At 32.1% G+C, this 27,434-nt stretch overlaps 1 protein-coding gene across 1 annotated transcript in view; it reads right to left on the bottom strand.

Annotated features, from left to right (window-relative positions):
- The window catches only part of LOC107568581 (band 4.1-like protein 4), a 57,108-nt gene that overhangs the window by 9,794 nt on the left and 19,880 nt on the right, over positions 1-27,434 (bottom strand). Inside the window, exons 3-15 of the mRNA XM_016254548.1 lie at positions 21,142-21,193; positions 18,925-19,003; positions 18,710-18,811; positions 16,224-16,331; positions 15,966-16,140; positions 10,241-10,357; positions 9,929-10,017; positions 8,691-8,754; positions 8,074-8,165; positions 5,268-5,345; positions 3,251-3,366; positions 1,484-1,568; positions 64-141 (exon numbers count right to left, since the gene is read on the bottom strand). Coding sequence (XP_016110034.1) covers positions 64-141; positions 1,484-1,568; positions 3,251-3,366; positions 5,268-5,345; positions 8,074-8,165; positions 8,691-8,754; positions 9,929-10,017; positions 10,241-10,357; positions 15,966-16,140; positions 16,224-16,331; positions 18,710-18,811; positions 18,925-19,003; positions 21,142-21,193 — 1,235 coding nt within the window. The remainder of the gene's footprint in view (positions 1-63; positions 142-1,483; positions 1,569-3,250; positions 3,367-5,267; positions 5,346-8,073; positions 8,166-8,690; positions 8,755-9,928; positions 10,018-10,240; positions 10,358-15,965; positions 16,141-16,223; positions 16,332-18,709; positions 18,812-18,924; positions 19,004-21,141; positions 21,194-27,434) is intronic.

The following is a 27,434-nucleotide window of genomic DNA, read 5'->3' as shown; positions in this document are numbered from 1 at the left end:
CGGTATGAATCCAACAGTACCGTGGTAAATATAGGAAGCACAAGTGAACTCTCAGTGCTGTACCTTTGAGGGGCGTCTTCTTCCCATGGTGCACTGGGCTTGCTCTGCGGCTCTGAAGTGCTGTCTGTCTTTGCTTTGGGACTTTGGGGAGATACAGTGAAACAATGCACAAATATCGAAACATTTTTAAATCAAGATACAGCAAAATAAAGTGAGTTTAATGAGGTTAGAAAAATGATCTGGTTTTCCCCGTGAATTAAGTTTCATTTTCTTTCCCTATCCGTGGATGTCTTTTTTTGTTGTAAAACTTAATCTCACTTAATTATGGACAGGTTTAGAAAAGGTTTAGAAAACAGGACTTAACATCTTTAGTCCTTTTTGCTTCTCATGTAAATGTATCTGGATTTAAGACTGCTCAGATACACTGCAAGAAAGTGTTCTTCCTCGGTACTTTTGTCTTGTTTTTTAGTCCAAATATCAAACCATTTATCATGATAAATTTACTTAAAAATCTAATTTACTTTTATTTATTTTCTAAAACAACATTATCAAAAATAAATGAGTTTTGCTTAAGAAAAAATATCTGTAAATGGGGTCTGACCTCATCGGCAGATAGTTTTTTTAAAAGTTTAAACTCACTTATTTCTTGTCAATATTTCAATATTTTAAGTCATTTTGCTTCTCAAGGAAACGAATCTTGATTTAAGAATCTTTAGATACAATGCAAAAAAAATTCTTCAGTATTTTTGTCTTGTTTTCAGTACAAATATATACACATTCATAAAGCATGATGCATTTACTTAAGAATCAAAATGACTTGAGATATTAAGTCTTGTTTTCTAAAAAAAAACATTATCAAAATTAAGTGAGTTTACAATTAAAAACAAGAGAAAATCTCTAAATGGAGTCAGAAAAATAATCAATTTTCCCTTTGAACTTAGTTAATTTTCCTGATTCCAGCGGGAATTTTTTTGTTTTAATTTTAAGCATAAACTGACCAACTTCTGATGCATTTTTCAGAAGATTTTCAGAATCTGAAGTAATTTTTGTTCTCAAGCAAATGTATCTTAGGGATGTTTAAATATTTGTGCTGAAAACAAGATAAAAATACTGAGGAAGAAAGTCATTTGCAGTTCAAGACATTTATTGACGTTCTCAATTGTTTCATTGATGTATCAACTTTGTCTCAGATGTTTCTCCTAAAATTCCTTCAGAGAACTAAAAATAGACCCAAATGAGTCAATAGTTGACATACAGTCTGTGCAAAGCAGCTCAGATCATTTGATTCTGAGAAATGTCAGAGCTCATACTGAGATCTTCTTGAACTGGAGGAGATCTATATGAAGTCACTGGGGTCTTTTTCTCAGGAGACACATCTGAGATGCAGGAGATTCAGCGCAGTCTCCATTTGATGATCTCACTGAACGAGCTCAAGAATAAAATCACTGTTTGCAGTGAAAAGGTTATACAAAGAGTTGAATACCTCTTGACCGGCGTTAGTGCAGTGCTTTTGAGGCCTTCACTCGCGCTCTCCATCTTGGAGACCGTCTGTCCTCCGTTGCTCCGCCCTAAAGCACATAATTCCCAAACTTGAGTGCTTCTGTGGCCAAAAACATCAGTCTGATGTTACTGTGTCCATGCAGTTCAGCAGAACACTTCCTGCGTCCATCTGCATCCTCCACTCGAGCCCTCTCTAGTCTCTGCTCTATTGTTTAAGTGTGCAAGTGTTGGGCAGAACAATAGAGGTGCAGACATGCGTTGAGGTCAGGAGTGACCCACACATTCCTGCCTCAGCCCAACAACAACAGCGTTTATCTCAATCGCATGCCTGCGGAGCGCTGAAGCAAACGTGCCAACCGATCAATCGCACACCTGAGCCTCATGTCATGTGACACTCTGGGTTTCTTAAAGGGGTCATGAACTGAGAAACCAAAATTCCCATGATCTTGATTGATATATGAGAGGTCATTGTACTATTAAAACATCCTGTAAGTTAAAGAACTCAAAACTTTCGCGATAGTCTAAAAACAGCTTATATTGAACACAGTCTGCCAAAACCACAGCTTGTGGGATGTTCTACTCTCTGATGTAGTAGTGTGGATAAGCACCGCCTCCGCAGAAGATCAACGCCTGCTTCTACATCTCTGCCCGTTTAGCCCCGCCCACTGATTCTACATCTCTGTGTTTAGCCCCGCCCACTGATTCTACATCTCTGCCTGTTTAGCCCCGCCCTGCTGTTCAGTGCCAAGCTGTGGAGAAACAGTGTTTGCATTGCTTTTCCTTCTGATCCCAATGTTGTTTATTTTTAATGAACATCCAGATCGCGTTAGTAAGAACTCTATCTTTCGTTCACATCATTTCACCGTGGATTCGTTTACGAACAAAACACAATTTGACACAGGATTTTCAGAAAGATTGAAACTAAAAGCCGATACTGAGGCTATATTGGATCTGTCGCAACACAAGTGTGCATAACTGTTTTCATTACGTGATCACTATTGCTTTGACTGTTAAACAGATGGTTTGATATGAGTATTTATGCATTTTTGAGCTAAATCTCAGCAGCGTCCGTCTGTGAAGGCTGTGATTCTACATCACTGCTTGTTTAGCCCCACCCACCGATTCTACATCTCTGCCTCTTTAGCCCCGCCCACTGATTCTACATCACTGCCTTTTAACGTTGAAAAGCTGAAACTATCAGTGTAACGTTCAACACCTTGACTGTATGAACATAAAGATAGGGGAAATATAGACCTTTTTCACATTTCCGGGTTTCTCAGCTGCGGAAGTTGTCATAGTTGGGTTAATTGAAGAGCAGTGAGTGGGAGAGTACCACAAATATATTTTTTGCATTCCCATTTCCTCAAATAGCAAAAGAAAAACTCCACGATAGTGTTTTCATGACTTTCAATCAAATTTTAAAAAATTGAGAGAGACTGAAAACGGCAGTCAGAAGAGAGAAAGATGTCAAATTTACCGTCCCTCCCATAGACGCTGCATTAGCGTTAAAGGGTTAGTTCACCCAAAAATTAAAATTCTGTCATTTTCAAAATAAGTGTTGATTTGTTACGCATGTTTATTAATAACGAGTTTTGTAATAACTAATTGTTCCGGACCTTTGACATTGATAAATTCAGATTTGGATCTTGTAATGTAGACTTTGAGAACCCCTGGCCTGGGGTGTTCTGTGTGGTTGTTTGTCTCAGGAAACACCTCATCGGGTATGAACCGGGCGTGAGATGCGGCTCACCTGCGGGCTGTGTGCTTCTCTTCGGGTAGGTCTTGCTGCGGGTTCGGATCACCTGTAGGTCGGGTCGCGGCAGAGTCACAGACTGCTCTCGTCCAATCTGCATCGCAGTCTTTCCACTGGAAGCAGAAACAGACACAATGAACTATAAAACGAACTATATCTAGCCTGCGACCAAAATGGATCTGGTTTTCAAGCTAAAGCAAAGTAAAAGACCACTTCTTAAACCAGAGAAGGTGAGCATGTTGGTATTCTTGTGGAAAAAAAACATTTGCAAATGCAAATTGATTCAAGGTGAATTTGCTGTACAAGTAAAATTACTTAAGATATTATGTCTGGTTTTCTGTAAAATATAAAATTTTGTTAGTTTTTCCTAAAAACAAGCAACGGGGCAAGAAAAACAATCTTGTTTAGCCTTTGAATTAAGATTATTTTTCTTACGCCACTGGCGGATATTTTTGCTTGTTGCAAAAATGAACAAAATTTTGATCTTTTTTTTTTTAGAAAACAAGACTTAATATCTTAAATCATTTTACTTGTCAAATAAATTAATCTTGATTCAAGAATGTTTAGATATTTATACTAGAAAACAAGACACATTTTTTCCCCATGTTTTCACTTTTATACACTAGAGGGCGCTATTACGCATCTCCTGAATGAGCCCAGAATGTCCCGATCAAAAACACAGGCGAGGAAGACGCATATGCATATGAAAAATAATGCGATCATCAACAATAAACAGCATATAAATGAAAACTGCCTAATGTTACCGAGTGAAACGTGGATCCAGGAAGTAGTAAAGGACTGTGCAAGCTTTAGGAGTGCTGATGGAAGCCATCTACTGCATCTTTGTTTGGATCATCTTACTGAATATGATCCAGATGTTGTGTTTGATAAAAATACAATTTTCTCAGCTTTTTGCTCAAAATGTTGTTTTTTTACGAAACTTACCTACATTCAGGTGTTGATAAAAAAGAATGCTTAAAGCTAGAATAAAACCGATTTTTTAGTTTAAAAGGAGAGGCTCTCTTCTTTATTGTGATGTATTGCATGTTCAGAAATGCATACAACAAAATATTCTGGGGGTCATGAAATGTTAGTGAAAATCATCAAAAATGCTTGCAGTGTCTGAGAACGTTTTGCTGGCGGGGAAAGAGTTAAAGGAACAGTTCACTCAGAAAATGAAAATCATGTTATTCTGTATGAAATTACTTACATTTTCTGGGTGAACTGTTCCTTGGTGTTTAGTGCTTGTAAGGTAGTAGTTTTAAGGTGCTGTGATTTTGTAATCTGTCAATTATTTGGCCTTTTATTCTTTTGAGTTCGGCCCACATTTGGATGGATGTGATGCAGCCATTTTATGTTTATTTAATGACTAACCCGGAGAATGTAATGACAGTAACATGAGTCACACATTCAGCATTATATCACTGTCTGTGACTAATATCTGTCTGTGCATATTAAAGGTCATTTCTCAATACCTCGTGTCTTGGGTTTTTATCTGGTTATAGATTTATGACAACTTCTATAACTCCGTTGGGGTCAGAAACATGTTTTAATATTTCAGAAAGAAGCCTCTTCTGCTCACCAAGGCTGCATTTATTAGATACAGTAAAAACAGTTAAAATGTGAAATATTTTTATTATTTAAAATATCTGTTTTCTATGTGAATATGTGTTAAACTGTAATGTATTTCTGTGATGCGCAGCTGTATTTTCAGCATCATTACTGCAGTCTTCAGTGTCACATGATCTTCAGAAATCAGTATAATATGCTGATTTGCTGCTCGAGACACATTTCTGATTATTATCAATGTTGAAAACAGTCGTGCTGCACAATATTTTTGTGGAAACCGTGATACTTTTATTATTTTTCCGGATTCACAGATGAACAGAAAGTTCAAAAGAACAGCATTTATTTGGAATAGAAATCTTTTGTAACATTAAAAATCTTTTCCGTCACTTTTGATCAATTTAATGCATCTTTGTTGGATAAAAGTATTAATTTCTGGTTTACGAACCTGTAGCGATGCTTCGAGCCCAGAGAGCTGAATTTGGACAGTTTCCTTGTTAGTGAATTAGACTCGTTCTCTGGCATTCTGTGAAAGACATTTTATTAAGAATATTTACAAAAATATCAACATTTAGATGAACAACCTCACAGGTTTTGTGTGTTTTTTATTCATTCTCCATCTCATGTTCACTCCTGATGAAACATGGATGTCGTTTCATAGCCTCCTTCCAAACATCTGTGGGGCAAATCTGTTGTTTACAGCCATATTTTAATGAGCTAAATTACAGAACAAATGTGTTAGGAGGGCTTTCCTCTCATTAAAATGAAAAAGCTGTAAACACGCAGCTCTGCTAAAACGCAGAACCAACCAGCAGAGAAATGAAAAGCCAAAACATAATGAGAGATCAGACTAGAACTGAGGAACGCCATGTTCTGTATAATTTGTCTCTGATAATTTCGATCTGTGTGTTATGATGACAGAACATGATTGGGCTTGTTTTTAAAGTCGGGACGGTCCTGTTTCCGCTCAGCGTTTCAGATGTGTTCAGCTCTGTACACGACATATAAACAACAGTCATAGCAAACAACACTAACAATCAATAATTCATTACAAATATATTAGTCAACAATGTAGTTCTACAGCTTTTAGTAGCTGTTCATTTCAACCAGGGTTATTACAGTAAACTGAAACTAAAATTAAAACCATAAAGGTAAACATTTTTGATATTTAAAATAAAACTTTTTAAATATTTTTTATTTCAGCTATAGTTGCTAAAGCAACAGTTCACATTTTCGCATAGTTTAACGTGACGTACTAAAATAATTAAAAGAAATATTATTAAACTATGAATAAAAATTTGCATGGATTTATTGGTGCTTTTAATGTAGTCAGGTTCATTCTGTCATATTCAATAATATTTTGAACTTAAATAAAACAAGTTTAAATGTTACCAAAAAGAGCTCAGTTACCTGATAAAATAGATGATCAGATGAATACTACCGTATATAATAATGTATACTAAATGATGCATGTCCAAAAAACTGATCATATCAAAATGTTTGTTTCTGCATTTGATCAATTATTTAGAATTGTCTTTTGTTTTTATACTTTTAGTTTTCATTTTAATTTGAGCTAAAATTTTTTGTAATTTTGTTATGTGCTTTTGCCATTTTGATCAGTTTGGTGTTTATTTATTAATTATTTATTTAAAAAAATACTGTTTATTTTCATTTCAGTTTTCTATCAAGCTAACATGTTAGCTAATGCATTAACGCATGTTCACAACTGAGACCTCAGTGTAAAGTGTTCGCAAGAATTCTGTTCTTAATATTAAAGCCTGCAGGAGTTTGGAGGTGTTTCTCACACGCGGATTAGCAGCAGAAACCTCCAGCCGCCTGCGTTCTGAGCGTGTAAAGCTCTTTGGGGATCGGAGTGAGACGGCTCTGATTAAACAAACACAACACCAGAGACGACTGTGAACGCTTCTCCTCAGAATAAAGAGCCTCTGTTAAGCCGCGGGAATCTGAAGGGCCCTTGGGTTCGCAGCGTTTCTCTGTGAGAGTGTAATGCAGCGGGTTCGGCTTTCTGCACTCAAACAAGTAGTTCAGACCGGATTAAGATGTTTATAAAGTGCATGAGGTTGTTCCAACGCAAGCAGTTTCATGCAGTGGAAATGTGTAGCTGCTACTGAGCTGAGCCTTAAAATGAGTGTTTTATTGGTGCTTGTAATGCAATCAGGTAGATTCGGTCATATTAAATGATATTTTTGACTTTAATAAAACCATTTAGTTCAAATGTTACCACAAAAGCACATATCAGTATATCAGATGTTAATTTTATATATGATGCATGTCCAAAAAACATGGTAACGCCATGCTATAATATCCATTTTGCATTTGGTATTGTTTATTTACTATTATTAATTTAAGTGTTTTATTATTTTTTTGAATTAGCTTTTATTTTATACTCTTTTTTTTTATTATTAGTAATTTTATGTGCTTTTGTCACTTTTATTAGTTTTTGTTTATTTTAAATATTACTATTTAGTTTTGATTTATTTTTTATTTCCAGTTAGCGATTTTAGTGCTTCAATTTAATAAACTGAAAATGATAAAACTAACTGAAATAATTAAAAAAATGTAATCTAATCTTTATAATTTATTTTATTCAAGCTTTATTTTAATTAACAGTTAAAATTGTATTTCAGTTAACAAGTTAACTTACATTTTTTGTAATCTTATTATGGGCTTTTTTCATTTTTATTATTATTTTTATTTATGTATTTCTTTTATTTTTTTATTGTTTTATTTCTAATATTATTTTATTTCCATTTTTAGTGCTTCAACTTTAAACGAAAATATAAATAAATAAATTTAACCCGTTAACTGAAATAAAGCTTGAATAAAATTAAATAAAATATAAAGATATGAAAAACATATTTCAGTTAGTTGCCAAGGCAACATTTCTTATTTCGATGAAGCTCTAAAATTGCTAAATGGAAATAAATAAAAACTAAAACTGAAATTAAAACAAAACTGAATTAAAAATACATTAAACCTAAATAGTAATATTTAAAATAAATAAAAAAGCACAAACTAAAATGAAAAAGAAAACTGAAATTATAAAAATAAAAGCTAAATCAAAATATTAATAAAATTATAGCACATAAATATTATAGCATGGTGTTACCATGTTTTCTGGACATGCATTATTCGGTACCCGTGAAATGGAATAATATTTGAATTCCCGCCGTCTGATACACTACTGTACTGGGTAACTTCTTTAATAGAGCAGGAAATCTCAGCTGCTGTACCTGAAGAAGGTGTGATGCTCCACGCAGCACTTCCACAGGTTCTTGCAGGCCGTCTTACTGGGAGCGTCGAAGAAGAATGACGTCTCATTGCACTGAAAACACACAGGGAAGCTGTGTTCAAACGCATGCGTGTATATACTTGATGTTAAATGCTCATCACCGGTGGCGGCCCTCATAACCCGCGTGCGCTCTCATTAGTCTGATCTCACTGGCTCAGATGAAGAGGGCCAGAGTCCTGGAGCGAGAGGACGCTTCACTGCAGCTTAAATTGGGCCCTGGAGGAAACGGGTTATAGACACTGTCAAGAGGCTTGAGGCCAGTCATAAACCTCCATCGATCACAGGCTTTTCATTGATTTTCCACCCAGAGCTTGTGACGCTATGGAAGCAGTTGCAATAAAGTAAAGCAGGTTTATACATGAATTTTGTTGCTTGCTTTCACTTTTCATAACACACATCGATTCAAAGCAGCTGCACAGAAATTCATGATGTTAAGGTTTATACGGAGGTAACAGTATAATGCAATGATTGCATGTAAATTCAAGAGATTTTATGGTATCTAGAGATCACACGCAGTTCATTTATTTATTGTGATGTTGTATTAAAAAGACGACTTACATCTCTGCCCATAACCCGCAGCTCAAACTGGGTTTCCTTGAAATACACTTTCGTAATTCTTGGCCTGAAACATTATTGATTAAAAGTACATTATTTAACACTGTGCATAAAAACAAATCAAAACAGAGTGACAAAGTCAAGAGTAAAGTGTTAATATAAAGTAATATAAACTTATACTATATATGATATCATACAGTATCTTGCATCATGTCATTCCATATATCATATATCTCATATCATATCATATCTCTTATCATATCATATCAAATCAAATCATATCTCATACCATATATCTCATATCATATCATATCTCTTATCATATCAAATCAAATCATATCTCATACCATATATCTCATATCATATCATATCATATCTCTTATCATATCAAATCAAATCATATCTCATATCATATCAAATCAAATCATATCTCATACCATATATCTCATATCATATCTCTTATCATATCAAATCAAATCATATCTCATATCATATCTCTTATCATATCAAATCAAATCAAATCATATCTCATACCATATATCTCATATCATATCATATCTCTTATCATATCAAATCATATCTCATACCATATATCTCATATCATATCATATCTCTTATATCAAATCAAATCATATCTCATACCATATATCGCATATCATATCATATCTCTTATCATATCAAATCAAATCATATCTCATATCATATCTCTTATCATATCAAATCAAATCAAATCATATCTCATACCATATATCAAATATCTAATTTCATATATCATATCATAAATCTCATACCACATCATACATCTCATATCATATCATATCATATCATAATCATTTCATATATCTCATTTCACATCATTTATCATATCATACAATATATATCATATATATGATATATATCATATATATGATATATGTTACGAGATATATGATATATATCATATATGTGATATATGATGTGATATACGATATGATATATGATATGAGATAAATATTATCTCATATACATCTCATACTATGAGACTAAAGGATCATATCATAACATACATCAGATATTATATCATATACTATAATATTACATATATCACAGCATGTATCATATCATATATTTAAAGGATTTGTTTTGAAAATTCAAAAACATCCTGAAACACATTCATGTGGGTTTCGAATGACTGAGAGTTTTCAGTTTTGGGTGAATTATTCCTCTAATAGGTGAAAAATTCAGTTTAAACATCAACCTACCAGAAATATTTCCCCACTTGTGTTTTGTTTTTGTAAACCACGACCCCGACCGGCGTCAGGCCCAGGAAATACTCCGACTGCTTTTCTCCCTGAAAACATTCATGCATTACGAGACTAATAAACAAAAACACAAGCAATTCATCATCAATATTCATAGAGTATACTGCCAGGATTATTAAGAATCAAGCTGGAGCAGCGGAGAAATGAAAGGAAGAATTAAATCATTAACAGAAAAGACAGATGTTGATATTGTATCCAATCAAATAAAATGAAGGAGAGAAGCAGCTCTTGATTAAACAGGGCTGAACTTACAAACACAGGGTGCAGATCCACGCCGTACATCTCCAGTGTTTTGGCAATTGCTAAGTAATTATTTTCAGCCTCGGCAGGCACCTGACCCCTGAACAGAGAGAACCACACGACACACAACTGAGCAGAAAAAACACCAAACATACACCGCAAAGTCCTCCGAAACAATATAAAAGAGCATCATGATCAAAACTGTGCTGTTAAACCTGTCCCACTCAGTCTACTGCATGTCTTCTGTCTCTGAGTGATAGTGTACGGTTTTTATCAATTAAAAGATCTTTTAGTGTAATTGTACAACACCAGAACATCTCATATCTTTTGAGGAGCGTTTATTTCTTCATCTCTCAATCAGCATTGGATTGCATTGCATTATGTGTTTGGATTATTTCAATCTCATTTTACTAAAACATATTATTGGAGATATAGAGTGGCATGTGAAAGTTTGGGAACCTCTTGCAGAATCTGTGAAAATGTGAATCATTTTAACAAAATAAGAGAGATCATACAAAATGCATGTTATTTTTTATGTAGTACTGTCCTGAGTAAGATATTTTACATAAAAGATGTTTACATATAGACAAAAAAATAGCTGAAATTGTTAAAATAACCCCCTTCAATACTGTGTGTGTCACCTGGATGATCCACGACTGTTTGTGTGTTTTGTGATGTTTGTTCATGAGTCTCTTGTTTGTTCTGAACAGTTAAACTGAGCTCTGTTCTTCAGAAAGATCCTCCAGCTCCTGCAGATTCTTCAGGTTTCCAGCATCTTCTGCAGATTTCAACCCTTTCCAGCAGTGACTGTAGGATTTTGAGATCCATCTTTTCACTCTGAGGACAACTGAGGGACTCAAACACAACTATTAAAAAAGGTTCAAACATTCACTGATGCTCCAGAAGGAAACAAGACGCATTAAGAGAATTTGAAGATCAAGGTAAATTGCATTTAATTTGTCTTCCGGGAAACATGCACGTATCTTCTGTTGCTTCCGATGGGCAAAACTAACTGGAAAAAAATTATATTTCAACAAAATAAGAAAAATGTGGACATCTTTGGCCTCTTAATGCGTCGTGTTTCCTTCTGGAGCATCAGTGAATGTTTGAACCTTTTTTAATAGTTGTGTTTGAGTCCCTCAGTTGTCCTCAGAGTGAAAAGATGGATCTCAAAATCCTACAGTCACTGCTGGAAAGGGTTGAAATCTGCAGAAGATGCTGGAAACCTGAAGAATCTGCAGGAGCTGGAGGATCTTTCTGAAGAACAGAGCTCAGTTTAACTGTTCAGAACAAACAAGAGACTCATGAACAAACATCACAAAACACACAAACAGTCGTGGATCATCCAGGTGACACACACAGTATGAAGAACCAAGGGTTCACAAACTTTTGAAGGGGGTTATTTTAATAATTGTGGACTATATGTAAACATCTTTTATGTAAAATATCTTACTCAGGACAGTACTACATAAAAAAAGAACATGCATTTTGTATGATCTCTCTCATGTTGTTAAAATTATTCACATTTTCACAGATTCTGCAAGGGGTTCCCAAACTTTCACATGCCACTGCAGAGCGACCACTGATATTTAGATCATTTTATGTCAGTATCTGCTGTACTGTTATAAAGATCTCATTGATTTACACTACAAGCAGCAGAACTGCATCATTTAAATATCAGCATCTGCAGCAAATTCATATTTTTGCTCAGTTTGAGTCTCTGAATAAAACTGAGCGGTTTTGTTCCTCTTCAAATATGAACTCCATTTTCTCAACTTTTATTTTTCGATTTTCTTATATATCTTGTCTGAAGGCTTGATAAATCTGCATTTCATTATTTCATATGTCCGGCTTTACAGGGTTAAACGTTCTCTTGCAACAAACAAGGATTTACTGTCAGCAAATATTTGAAATACCAAAGTAAACAACAGCAGCATAAAAGGAAAAAAAAAGAAATATTCAAACTGTAATCATTAACTCACTGATTTCCCCAGAAGGACTGAATGTGATTTTCAGTGTTGCTTTTTAAAAACTATTTGAGGAAATCAGTGATTTGTAAATATGTGTTTGTCACGGACTGAATAACAGACTCGTTCCAGTGAGGTCAAACCTGAAAGCAGTCGTGCTGAAACAATGTTTATTTAACCTACTGACACTAATGCAGGAATGTGGAGTCAGAGCATGATCTTAACACAACAATAGAGATAGGAGAAAAATATACAGACTCCGGGAAACATCCAAGAACAGACCCAAGAAAAAGTGCATACATGCAACTTCAAAATATAGATTTTAATATATATATATATATATACATTTATTTTATTTAATACATATTTAATAAAATAATATTTAACTATAAAAGTTTTTTATATCATTTTAAAAATGTTTTTACATTTTATAAGTGTATACATAATTTTATATTTGTAATATTGTTATTTATTTGTATTATATTATCTTTATGTCTATGAAACAATTGAAAAAAGATGAATACTACTTATACTATATATTTATATTTAATTTAATTTTTATTTTATGACACTGTGTTATAGTATGTGAACTTATGTGAATTAAGTGGAAATAATTGAGCCATATTTTTATATATATATAAATTGCAAACATTTTATGTGTAATCACCTGAATGTAGGGCAAAATTGTGTTTGTTTTATGTGTTTGTAATTGTTTTATTGTGAAACTTTTTGTGCTGCCATTTTGGCAGGACTCCCTGGAAATCCTGGTAAAATAAAGGATCATTTTTTAAAATATATTTATATATATATATATATATATACTGTATATACATATACAGTATATACACACACACATATCATAATTTATATATATGATTCTTCACTAAATGATGACATGTTCACTAAACATATAATTTTGGGTAGAATTCATAATTATTTAAAAAAAAAATGCACTTCATAAATAACTGCATGCTCTATTGTGTTGCTGTGGTCACATGTGCATGACTGCATTAAGGATTCTCCTCACAGCGGCGGCGGGTCTCTGCTGATTGTAGATGCTCTATTATAAGTGTCGTGGCCCCGTCATTTTCTGGTCCCCCGGGGACTCGCCGCATTCATCTCTTTCATTCGGGTCGTGTGCGTGCGGCTGCGTATTGCTCCCAGTGCGCACAGAAAACATGATGCAGCACAGACGGGACTCCCATGATGCTTTGGTTCTGTCTCAGAGAGGGTCAACACACTTTAACCACACTTCTCTTTGTCTGCGGCTGTGTGCAGAAGGGAACTATAGCGTACTGCGCATTCTGTTTCTAGGGCTGGGTTTTGGCACAAAATTCACGATTCGATTCGATTCTCATTCACAAGCTTGCGATTCGATTCGATTACCAATTCGATTTGATTCAATATCGATTATTTTGGATATATATCAGGTACAGTACAATTTCTCAAGGAAAAAAAAATCTCTCAATTAATGCTGTAAAATATACATGAGAGTCAGTTGGCAGGCTACTACATTACTATAATATAAAATTAATGAAGTTTTTACAATAATAAAGTTACAGTTACATAATAATATTTCTACTTCAGTTCCGTTTTTTAAAAATATAAATATTTAAATGGTGGCTGTCATAAAAACTTGATGGATTTATTCAAACATAAATTAAACATTGAAGAACAGTAAAAAAATATAATGAATATGTTATATGGTGCATAGATTAAGCAAAATGCTCCTCTCTACAGTTTATTTTTCTAGCTGACTAATGAGTTTATGGTCACCGAATATGTTTTTTTTTAGGTAAATGTGACGTTACGTGAGATTGTTTACAAGCCATTGGCGTCTTTGCGCGGCTGAAACACTGATTGAGCGATTACATGAGATAGGATACGGATTATAAAGTTTCTTTCTTTTGACTTACCTTCGGATGTTTAGTCATGTTTATTTCGTGCTGAAGCTGGTATTAATGTGGAGGAGATCTGATCAGTTCACGTGCGCCTCGCGCTGCTGCGTCTGATGAACTGAGACGCTACATCGATCTGTCACTTCACATTAAACAGCACCAAAATGGCATTTATACTGCAATACAATGGAGAGAATTTGAAATCTGAGACTTTTTTTCATATTAAAAGTACCAAAGCACAATGCTTATTGCGATTTATTGGATGGGAGGTGCGCTTCAATGTTCCATCCATTAACTGAAAACAGGCTAGAATAATCGATTCTTGGGATTTAAGAATCGATATCGCTTCGTAATACTGAGAATCGATTATAATTGAGATATCGATATTTTTTACCCAGCCCTACTGTTTATATAGTATGCAAAACAGTGCGCAAGTCAAACCATAGCATACCTGTACTACGCTTATGTCAATATCTCATCATGCTGCAAGTTTAATTCAGAAAGTGGTATCCAGAAATAAATGCAGTTATTGTTAAACATTTTTTATTTTATCCAATTACTCAAATTGTGTGTAAAATATCTGAACTTTTGACATGAGAATTTATATATATATATATATATATATATATATATATGTGAATTTATATTTTATATATTTTCATATTTATAATATATATAAAACATGAGAATATATTTATATATATATATATATATATATATAAAAGTATAAAAATATAAATGACGTAAATAATATATAAAAATATAATAATATTAAAAACATTAATATATTCATATAAATTCTCCTGTTTTATATGTACAACAAACAATAATGTATTTTTAAAATAAAATTTATAAACATAATGACAAATAATATATATATATATATATAATATATAAATAAAATAATTATAAAACTATGTATATATTTAACTCATTTTTACAGCATTTTATATAGATATAAATAAATAATTAAATATATAATTTATTAAATAAAATAAATAATACATACTTACATAAATCATAAATATATAAATCATAAGTATATATGTATACACACACCAAACCTACAGTGGAGGCCAAAATGATTAGAACGCTAGTATTTTCAGCAGCTAAAAAATGGTTTTAAGTCACTTATTTCTATCTTTGAAGAAACAGAACGAACCGAGACAGACTCAATCCAGCAGAACTGACGCTTCAAGAAACCTCCTGCAAAGGTCCTGAGAAACTCTGCTCAAGTTAAAAGTTTTAGGCACTTGTGTAAAAATGCTGTAAAATGAGGATGCTTCTAGTTAACTTCTATTAACTAAATTAAATCAACATTTGGTGTGAGCGGTTAAAGCAGTTTTTGCTCTCGGTGCACTTGAGCAGAGTTTCTCAGGGAGCTTTACAGGTAGGTTTCTTGAAGCATCAGTTCTTCTGGATTGAGTCTGTCTCAGTTTGTTCTGTTTCTTCATGTCACTCCAGACAGACTGATGATGATCAGATCAGATCTCTGTGTGCAGCACTGCTGCTGTCAGACAATAATCTCACTGCATTATTACAATTAATGGCTAAATGAGTGTTTGGAAATGTAAACTGATATTTCCTACTGACACACTACAGCAAAATATAGACATAACTGACTTAAAACCAGTTTTTAGCTGCTGAAATACTAGTGTTCTAATCATTTTGGCCTCCACTGTACACCTGGTCATATCTATTTTTCAAAATATTAACAATAACAATATCTCCTTGATTTAGTACTGGATTTGCATTATAAATACAAAGCGTCACATTCGTAATATTGTGCATTCTGAATAGTGTGGTCATGCATTCTTGAACTAAATGATAAGACATTTCCATTATTCAGTCTCCTCGTAGTAAAATACTAACCGTGTCTGCGGTGGACATAGAGGAGACTCGCTGGAGCTTGACCTTTGACTGTGATGACTGTCGGCTAAGCATGGGCTCCTTGAAGGAAGACTCGCTGTTGGACACCGAGATGCATTCTTTACGTGATGACTGGGAAAGAAAATGCAGACATGGCACCTTCTCAGCCAGCGTGTCTCTGTGAATCAGTCAGAAATACACACTGCGTTACATATTGTCTCCGTATCGTGTGGCTGCTAAGGCGACTGCACTCGAACGAACCTGTATTTGGAGCGTACGATGGCGTAGATGAAGGGATTGTAGATGGCTGATGCTTTGGCAATCACTGCAGGAACTGCCTTGGAGTACGGCGTGAGAACGTGGCTGTACCTGGAACATAAAAACAATAACCAAAGCACATCTTCAGCTCTATAAAAACAAACAAGCAAGCCCTGTGCAGATTTAAAAAGTAACGCGCATTACTTTCCATAAAAAGTAACTAAGTACCGTTATTAGTTACTTTTTTATGGAGTAACGCAACATTGTAATGCATTGCTTTTAAAAGTAACTTTCCCCAACACTGGTCTGGACTCCATCTTCTTCAGCAACATAATGACAGACTGCGGTTATAACACATTTCATTACAGCAAATACACAAAATAATGTTCTTTTTAGCAACATCATATGACCTATATAACATTAGTTGATGCATTAACTAAAATGAACTAATGAGCACTTTTTTCAACACTTAACTATTGTTAATGTTTGTTAATTAAAAATACCGCTGATCATTGTTTTAATGCAGCATTATTAACAACTAAAACTAAAACCATAAAAAAAACATTTTTATTACCAAAATAAAAAGACATATAAAAAGTTAACTTATTTCAGATAGTTTCAGCGTTTAATTTTTTACATTTGATTATTCAATTTCTTACTTGAATACAGCTGTTAAATAGGCTTACTGTACATGAAACTAATGTAAGTTTAGTTAATTTGCATCTTTCATATTAAATAATAACACGAAACTTAATCATATTAAATAATTGTCATATTGTTCATCCCATTTTTAAAATAATGAAATTAAATGAAATTAAATAAAGTGAAATAAGATTTTGTTCATATTGCACATCCCTACTTTGGGTCTAAATGGTCTGTCATTCTTTTTTCTTTTATATTTTGCTACCTCGTATATAAATATATATGTTTAATAATTTTAATAATAATTTTTTTAAATAATTGTATTAATTTAATTTGGCTGTATGGCTCAATAAACAAAATAAAATGACACAAATAAATAAATAAAACAAAACTAGACAATTAAACAAAATTAAACTATAAAATAAATCAAATTAAATTATAAAAATAAACAAATGAATAAAATCTAATTATAAAATAAATAAATAAAACAAAACTAGACAATTAAACAAAATTAAACTATAAAATAAATCAAATTAAATTATAAAAATAAACAAATGAATAAAATCTAATTATAAAATAAATAAATAAAACAAAACTAGACAATTAAACAAAATTAAACTATAAAATAAATCAAATTAAATTATAAAAATAAACAAATGAATAAAATCTAATTATAAAATAAATAAATAAAACAAAACTAGACAATTAAACAAAATTAAACTATAAAATAAATCAAATTAAATTATAAAAATAAACAAATGAATAAAATCTAATTATAAAATAAATAAATAAAACAAAACTAGACAATTAAACAAAATTAAACTATAAAATAAATCAAATTAAATTATAAAAATAAACAAATGAATAAAATCTAATTATAAAATAAATAAATAAAACAAAACTAGACAATTAAACAAAATTAAACTATAAAATAAATCAAATTAAATTATAAAAATAAACAAATGAATAAAATCTAATTATAAAATAAATAAATAAAACAAAACTAGACAATTAAACAAAATTAAACTATAAAATAAATCAAATTAAATTATAAAAATAAACAAATGAATAAAATCTAATTATAAAATAAATAAATAAAACAAAACTAGACAATTAAACAAAATTAAACTATAAAATAAATCAAATTAAATTATAAAAATAAACAAATGAATAAAATCTAATTATAAAATAAATAAATAAAACAAAACTAGACAATTAAACAAAATTAAACTATAAAATAAATCAAATTAAATTATAAAAATAAACAAATGAATAAAATCTAATTATAAAATAAATGAAATCAGACAAACTAATAAATGAATAAACATAATGAAATTATAAAATAAATAAAAATATAAAAGTAAAGAAATAAAAAAATTCTCAAAATAAAAAAATGAAATTATAAAAATTTATAAATAAAATGAAATTATAATTTTTTTATTAAATTATAAAATTACAAAATGAAATTATGAAATAAATAAAACTTTAAAACTAGTTATATAATTCTAAAAAATAAACAAATCAAATCAAATCAAATATACATAAATACAATTATAAAGCACGAATAAGTAAATTTAAATAAATATTTTAAAAATAAAGATAAAATTATCAAATTATACAATTTTTATTTAAAATTCAAATGTGTAAAATTACAACTATCACACCATAACATTTTACTCTAATGTTACAGCAAAATATGAATCATAAAACAACTTATTTTAATAATCTTAGAGAGCATCTTATAAAACAAGCTGGGAAGCCTGTAACTCATTTGCTGACGTAATAATAACTAGACTGACATGACAATTGCTGTATTAAATTCCCTGGAACAACTTGTGAATTTGTACGTACATTGAATAGCAAGCGCTCCCAGCTGTGCGCTGATGTTAAACGGACAGGGAAGCCTCCCCTGCAGGACGTCCTGCTTTACCTGCAGGAAGAACTCATACCTGACAGAAGACAGTAAAGAGCATTTAGCATGATATTAATGAAATGACTGAATGCTTGCATCTCTAATATCACTGTAGTGCTCATTTATGCTCACGAAGCACAGAAAACACACCGTGTAATTTCTTCTTTTAGTTTACAAGGATCTTCAGCATAAAATTTCACCCCAAAGTAGAGCGTGAACGGAGGTCCAGCTGGAAAGAAGAAAAAACCCTTTAACTCAAACACACAGTGATCTACCTTCTAGATAAAGTCCAGAAAATAAATACAGGAGATGAATTTACTGGTAACACTAAACCCAGCAAGTCCTAACCAGATGCAACGCGACACTGTCCGCATCAACTGATTTGTCTGTCCTTAATTCAAGCAAAAAAACTAAAAAAAAACACAATCACAGCCAAACAGAACATGATTTTTAAAGTAGAGCTTTTAGACCAATGAGTTTGCGCAGTGGGCGTGGCTACACAGCATGATGTGACCAATGGCAACCAAGAGACTGTAATATTAAAATATTCACACATTAACATGGATCAGAGAGGATTAATTGTTTGTCATTTTATCCTGTCAAGCCTGGTTAAGACAAATTATAAAAGTAAATGAATAAAAATTATGAAAATAAATAAACACGTAAAATAAAATGATTTAAAAAAATGACATTATAAAAATAAAATGAAATTTAAAATATGTAAATAAAATGAAATTATACAAATCAAAACAAAATGAAATTATAAAAGTAAATGAATAAACATGAAAAAATGAACACAAAATAAAATTATTAAATAAATGTAATGATAAAATAAAGTGAAATTATAAAAATACATAATCTATTAAACAAAATGATATAATAAAATGAAAATGTAAAAATATATAAATATTATACATTAAATAAATGCATAAAATAAAACTATAAAAATTTTAAAAAATTTAAAATGAAATTTAAAATATGTAAATAAAACGAAATTATACAAAAAAACAAAACAAAATGAAATTATAAAAGTAAATGAATAAACATGAAAACAAGTAAATGAACAAAATAAAATGATAAAATAAATGAAATGATAAAAATACATAATCTATTAAACAAAATTATATACTAAAATGAAAATGTAAAAATATATAAATATTATACATTCAATAAATGCAAAAAATAAAACTATAAAATAAAATGATAAAAAATGAAATTATAAAAATAAAATAAATAAATAAAAGGCTATTTAAAATATGTAACTAAAATGAAATTATACAAAAAACAAAACAAAACGAAATTATAAAAATAAATGAATAAACATGAAAAAATAAATACAAAATAAAACGATAAAATAAATGAAATTATAAAATAAAGTGAAATTATAAAAATATACAATCTATTAAACAAAATGATATAATAAAATGAAAATGTAAAAATATATAAATATTATACATTAAATAAATGCATAAAATAAAACTATAAAATAAAAGGAAATTATAAAAATAAACAAATCAATTCAATAAAATGAAAGTGAAAAATATATGAAGAAAAATGAAATTAGCTGTACTGCCCAGTAACTTAAAAGTCTTAAAAAACCAACCTGAAGAAGTACTGTGATAAGACTGTGGATCGAAATCTTGCCTTAAAAAAACGTGATATGATATTTTTGCCGTATCGCAGTAGTGCGTCATCCTGCTTTGGTTTGTAAAGTTGCATGTAAACAATTATTTCCAACCAGTTTGAGCTCCTCAAGTCAGGTTAGGAAACACTGCCAGTGTTACACAGATTACATGCACGGATAATTAATTACAGAACTTATAAATAATCAAAGCATTATAGGTAATTTTAAGCAGTTGCACAAAACAATTACATGTAGAATTATGCTCTACGTCTAATAAAATCGAATATAAAGTGACCAATTTTCCATTCTGCAAAACTACCACACCTGAACCAGCTAGTCAAGCTTATTTAAGATGCATTTAAAACAATAGGGTTAGCAATATGTGCATAATAGAATGCATTAATTTCCCAGAGGAGTGAATCACTGAATTAAACAAATGCGTTGTAAATTCTGCCCTACATTCACATCAGTAAATATGCATGTGCAACTAAACACGCAAACATAATTGCATCCATTACTACTTATTTAGACGGGCTTAAGTGCATAATAACTTCCAAATTATCATCTGAAATGCAATGCAAGTTTTATCAGGAGGCCTTTAGAGATTCATTACAGATCCATATTTAATCTTCACCGAAGATGAAGGATAATCATTAGGTCAAAGTGTTTAATCCCATGATGCATTATAGACCGTCTCGGAAGATTTCTGAGGAGTATTTCAGTAGAAACCAGTGCATACTTACTTGTTATCAAATCTTTATGTTCAGCGAGTGTTTTCCAGGGATCGAGCCAGTACTGTAAACATAAGAGAGGAGATGTGATCAGATCATAACATCATAAATGAAGCACTGTGAGTATTAATGCTTTAGTTTTAGGCTTGGAGCTGCTGAGATGTTCAGTCATGCAAGCCCTGGCATAATATGAGGCCTGATAAAAGCGGCCTCTCGAACAGACTCGTTAAAAATGAGTGTGAGAGTCACTCTGGCCTCCATCAATAAAACATGAAGCTGCAGCACGTCAGAGCATGTCATCCGGAGCGCAACTACATCCTAACGTGTGTAATCTGTCATTCTTCAGCTGATCCGCATGAAAAGATTCCTGACTTTAATCGAACGCTGTATTTGTGCGGGTTTTGATGCATAGAAGCTAGGGATGTAACGATTCACTCAACTCACGATTCGATTCGCGATTTTGATTTCACGATTCAATTCGATATTTTGGTTTCACAATTCGATTCGAGATTTTGATTTCACGATTCGATTCGATATTTTGATCTCACGATTCGATATTTTTATTTCACGATTCGATATTTTGATTTCACGATTCGATTCGATATTTTGGTTTCACGATTCGATTCGAGTCCTTTTATTATTGCTTAGACAAAATGCTGCACGTTTCTTTGTGAAATTGAAATATAACACTATAATAATATACTAATATAGCACATTTCACGATTCGATTCGATATTTTGATCTCACGATTCGATATTTTTATTTCACGATTCGATATTTTGGTTTCACGATTCGATTCGAGTCCTTTTATTATTGCTTGGACAAAATACTGTACGTTTCTTTGTGAAATTGAAATATAACACTATAATAATATACTAATATAGCACTTGCATATTATTGCTCTTTTGTTGGTTTTGATTGCTTCTATTGTCCTCATTTGTAAGTCGCTTTGGATAAAAGCGTCTGCTAAATAACTAAATTTAAATATAATGTAAATGTAAATAAAACTAAATTGAAATTTTAAAACAAGCCCCAAATCAAATAAACAACAAAAATAAAATAAATCTCTTCATATAAACAAACTAAGGCTTTGTCTTGTGCTCTTTCCATTTAAAATTAGAGGCAACCACTGCATTTGAATCTTGATCCAAACAAAGATGCTGCATACATGCAACACGAGCAGTTTTTAATCTAAATTAGATTGTATAATTTCGAAATTTGAAACAAAAACAGAATGGTTTGACTTCAGTTTTGTGAAACTATACATAAAATATCTGCATGAAACAGAAACAGCAGACGAGCTGAACGAGACGCAGATGCACGCTCTGCCAGCAGGTGGCGCTTAAAGCGTTTCTTTGGTTTCGGCTGTAAACAAAGCAGCGCTGCACTTATGAACTTTAATATGCTTTAGACAGAGGCAAGAGGAAAAGAAAAATTACCATCGAAAGACAGTAAGTTCACCTCAGACATACATTCATATAAACTCCTTCCCCTAAATGAATCGTGATTTGTTTAGCATCTCAACCGATTTGAATCGTCACATATTTAAATCGATTTTCAACCGGCTCGCGGTTAATCGTTACATCCCTAATAGAAGCGCATTCGTGGAAGCACTGATTGGTTTTGTCATAACCGCTGAGACAACAGACCTGAAAACGGACTTAAAAACTAATGTGCAAAACTCACCCTCATGAAAAGTAGGTCAGTACACTTAAATCAAATGGTGATATGGACTATTATGCATGAATATTAAACCGCAAAAAAGATCATTTAAATATGAATCCTGCATGTGAGTGAATGGTGCAGACCCGCGGTTTCGTTTACTACACACATACTGAAGCGATGTTTTCAGCGTCTGCCTTCTCACTAAATGAAGACATAAATACTAGTGCTGTCAAATGATTAATCGCAATTAATCGCATACAAAATAAAAATAAATTTTTGTTTGCATAATATGTGTGTGTTCTGTGTATTTATACTGTAAATACACATGTCAATATTACATGTCTATAGTTATATTGATATAATTTATACTATAAATAAATATATTTAATATATAAAATTTTTTTCTTAAATATACTGTATACATGCATGTGTGTGTATGTATATATATACATAATAAACATACACAGTGCACATACATATATTATGTAAACAAAAACTTTTATTTTAGATGCCATTAATCACGATTAATCATTTGACGGCACTAATAAATACATAAACAAGATCTCCAGAACTGCTCTTAGAATCTCTTCATGAGCGTTTGACCGTTACCTTCATGTCATATACACACAGAAACAAATCTCTTCACGGCAACCCGTCAAAATAAAAGTTCGGTTAACTTGAAGAAACTGTGACAGAAATATATTAGCTACTACAGTAGAAGCCTAGGAAAAAAGTAACCATAGGGCATATATGGCCCTGACTAGAATATAGGACTTAGTACTACTACTAATAAAATTATTATTTTTAGGGAATGATCACACAAATTTTCTTCCGTGTTTTAATTTTAACAGTAAACCTCTGTTTTACAGCACTACATTTTTGCCACAAAAATGAAAAGGTTTGTTTAATTTTAATTTGATTGAAATGAAAAGATAAATTAAATTAATTTTTATGCCATAACACCGAAAAAATAGGGCTCTATTGTTGTAAAAGGAAAAATAAGATAATTCAAATTTAAACCATTAAAATTAGGGCTGAACAATTAATTGCATTTGCGATAATATCGCGATATGAAAATACGTGATTTTTCAATCGCAAAGGCTGCGATTACACTCGGTCACGTGACACGCGAGGGTAAAGAAGTGTGTTCGACTTGAAGATCGATCGGTGTATGACATCAAAGTACGGCAAGGGAAAGCATAAGGAGACGTCCGCGCTCTTATAGCTCTCGCAGTGCTTTGATGACACACCGATCGGTCTAAGCAGCGCTGCTTCAAGTCGAGCGCGGGCCATCAGCAGAAAAAGAAAAGAAATAAAACGGTAAACAGCCAAAAGATGTAACTTAGAAAGGGAGATGGATCAGTTCGTGAAAGGGAAGAGAAAAGCCAGGCAGGTGCTGGTCATTCAAAAGCTAAATGCAGAAAATATGTCGAGGCATATCTTGCTCTCGGCTTCACTCACCGTGTCTATACCGGACGCTACAGTTGTCGCGTCGCATCGCAGCAGCTCTACACTGGACGCGACAAAGCGACCGTTGCAAATCATTTTAACTTTGTGTCAGTACGTCATAAATAGAACAAGGCATCAGTTTAATGTCGGGTTTTGTTGTGTCGCGCCCAATACAGTCTATAGTCGCGCCGCACCGCATCTAGTGTACACAGCGTTACTGATTATAATGGGTTCTACTGTATTTTGCCGCTCGCGTCCGGTGTAGTAATAACAGAGTAAATAACAGAGATAGAATAATAATAATAATAACAGTTATTCTCTCTATGCTATTTTTCAATGTTTCAAGTGATGCAGGTTTTTTTTTTCCTGTAGGTTTTTTAAATTAAAAAAGCATTAATTTTTCATTTTTTTTATATTCAGATTTTTTTATAGGTTTAAAGGGGGGCGTGACCAAACAAGGTTGAGAAGCACTGGTCTAGAGTTAACAGATAGTGTTTAGTGCAGTCCACATGTTTAAATACAGTATGTTTATTACAGTGACTTTGAATGACCTAAAGTAGTGTGGTAAAGCAACAGATTTGTTTTTATATTTCTGCAATCTACTTTAGTTTCATATTAATGTTTACACCAGGCTTATTTGTCAGTGCTTTATGTTGTCATAATTATTACATGCTTACAAGGTTGGAAGTTCAACAAATCAGTCAATATGCTGTGATTGTAGTTGTTAAATAAAAATGTCATTCATATCAATTCATGCATCACCTAATTTCATCGTAACATATAGGCCTGGCTTACAGAAAATAAAATTTTAGTTTAATCTATCTAATAGTGTGTTGGTCATAGCCTACTATACAATGATTTATAGCTTGTCTTTGTTGAATAATACAGAACATAAAGAGCTTTAAAAATAATTGCATATTAAATCGCAATCGCAATATTGGTAAAAAAAAAATCGCAATTAGATTATTTTCCAAAATCGTTCAGCCCTATTTAAAATGGAATTTAAAATAATAATACATACAACACGCAGTGTACTATTCAGTATGAATAAAACACTACACGCTCCATAATGCGCACACCACCCTAATATAGTTAAAAATGGGAAAAATAATACTTTTCTCTAAAGTAAGCATATGCAAATCCACAAGTTTTTCTCCAGTGTTTTACCACCTTTAATATAAACATATACCTCACTGTCACATTCTAGCCTTGTTATACTGATCTTTCAATAAAAAACTCAAATTTTATGCCCTTAATGTTGTGGCAGTTTTTCCCCATGGTATCGAATATCAATATTTTCCAAGGTATTGTTTCAAAATGTGGAATTCCAATGCGCTAGGACGATGCACAAACAAAATGCACAACACTGCCAGCAAAATTAAAAGCGACGCTGCCATCAACTATGAGGGCATTTACAGTGATTTGCTCAATTCAGCTAATTAACATCTCACAGACTCTATAAGGAACACAGCCTGAAGATCTTCCTCATGTTTTCCACACTTGTCAGGTGATATTTCAGTGAAGTCAGGAGGGAATGCTATCTGGCGTCGCCTTGCAGGCAAGATTTATATGCCATTTAATGAATGTGCAAATGAGCATGCATGAAATACTTTATACGAGCACAGCAAACACGGTAAACTCCCGCTGAACCGCATTTACATAGAGACAAAGCAAACAAACATACGTGCAAACAATAGGAAATGAGTGAAGGTGTGTGTGCAGACGGGAAGAGGATTAGTGCTGCACGTTATTCAATTAGAAAACGATAATTGAGTCGCTAAGACTCGTCTAATAATCCCATTAGAGCAGCTGCTGTGTTTCACTGAACTGAAGAGCTCAAAACAACAGAGTCTTCATTTCCAGTCATGGCAGACGATTTGAACAAACCTTTACTACTTTACTAAGTGAATTTTCACTTGGTGAACAATAAAAAGGTCAGAGTTTAAAGAAATAAATAAGAGTTTGATAAATGTTCGAAAAATAAGGTTTATGCGCCAAAAGCTGAGTGAAAGAGCACTATTCGTTTGAAGAAATGTGGGTATTCGTATAGAATTTTATTATATTATTAATGTATTAAATGTATTAAAGGAGTAATGGAATATAATTACAATATTTCCTGTGATCAAGCTATAACGTTTGTGCATTTATTTTATACTAAATGTATTTAGACTACTGTTTTATATACCTAGAAAGCATGTCGTTTAATTTCCACAATGGTATTGAGGTGCTCTATGTGTTGTTTTAACTGTGGTTATGTGCATTTCTAAGTGACTAAAAAAATTACTATTATTATTAATATTATCAGGCAACACAAACCTGTTTCTTGATTTGAAACAATATCACTCATTAGATCAACTAAGAAATTCATTTTATTTTGTCACAGAAAAGTGACTGAAAAAGTGTATAGAATTCACAAATGTGAAGTGTTTGGACCATAAAGAGTAGTTTAAACCACAGTTAATGGTCTGGTTTTTACAACTTTCATTTAGGAGCAAAAATCTGCCTTTAAACTTGAATAAAAAATAAACATGGACATTTATCATAATAATTATCGATATCGACTGATATGAAAAAAATTATTGTGAACTATTACTATTAATGCTAATTGAAATAAAGCAGAAGTAATATAAAACATGAACATTCGATGAAAAACTTAACTGTAAATTAGAAATGTTGTCTTGACAACTAAATCAAATTAAACAAATGAAAGCTAAACAGAAACATGCAAAACTAATAAAAAAATGAAAAAAAACACATAACAGTAACTTAAACCTACTGGAAATGAAAACTGAAAACATCAATAAAAGCCGATTTAAAATATAAAATATCATTAAAGTATATACACAATAGGGTTGTGACGGTGAGGACATTTTCCCACCGGTTAATCGATGTGTGACAACACCGGTAATACCGGTATCACCGCAGGGGCGGGCGTTCCCTCTTTTCCTCGCTTTCCTTCACTTTTAAATAGCTTGTAAAAGCTGCGTGCGCATTTTACTTTCACTTTCAAATAGCGGCAGTTCAGCATCAATTGCTTGAAAACAACAACAAAATACAACGTCAAACTCACTTTAGCCTATATATAAAACATAGAACTTTTATTAACAAAACGTTTCGAAACTAAATCATCTGCGATCGTCTTGTCCGTCTCGCCTCACTCGTCTTGTCTGTCTCGCCTCACTCTTCTTGTC

The sequence above is a fragment of the Sinocyclocheilus grahami genome, unplaced genomic scaffold (assembly GCF_001515645.1).
Source record: "Sinocyclocheilus grahami isolate Dianchi unplaced genomic scaffold, SAMN03320097.WGS_v1.1 scaffold1259.1, whole genome shotgun sequence".
NCBI lineage: Eukaryota > Metazoa > Chordata > Actinopteri > Cypriniformes > Cyprinidae > Sinocyclocheilus > Sinocyclocheilus grahami.
Note: the sequence above shows the minus strand (reverse complement) of the source record. Positions and strands in the feature narration are given on the sequence as shown.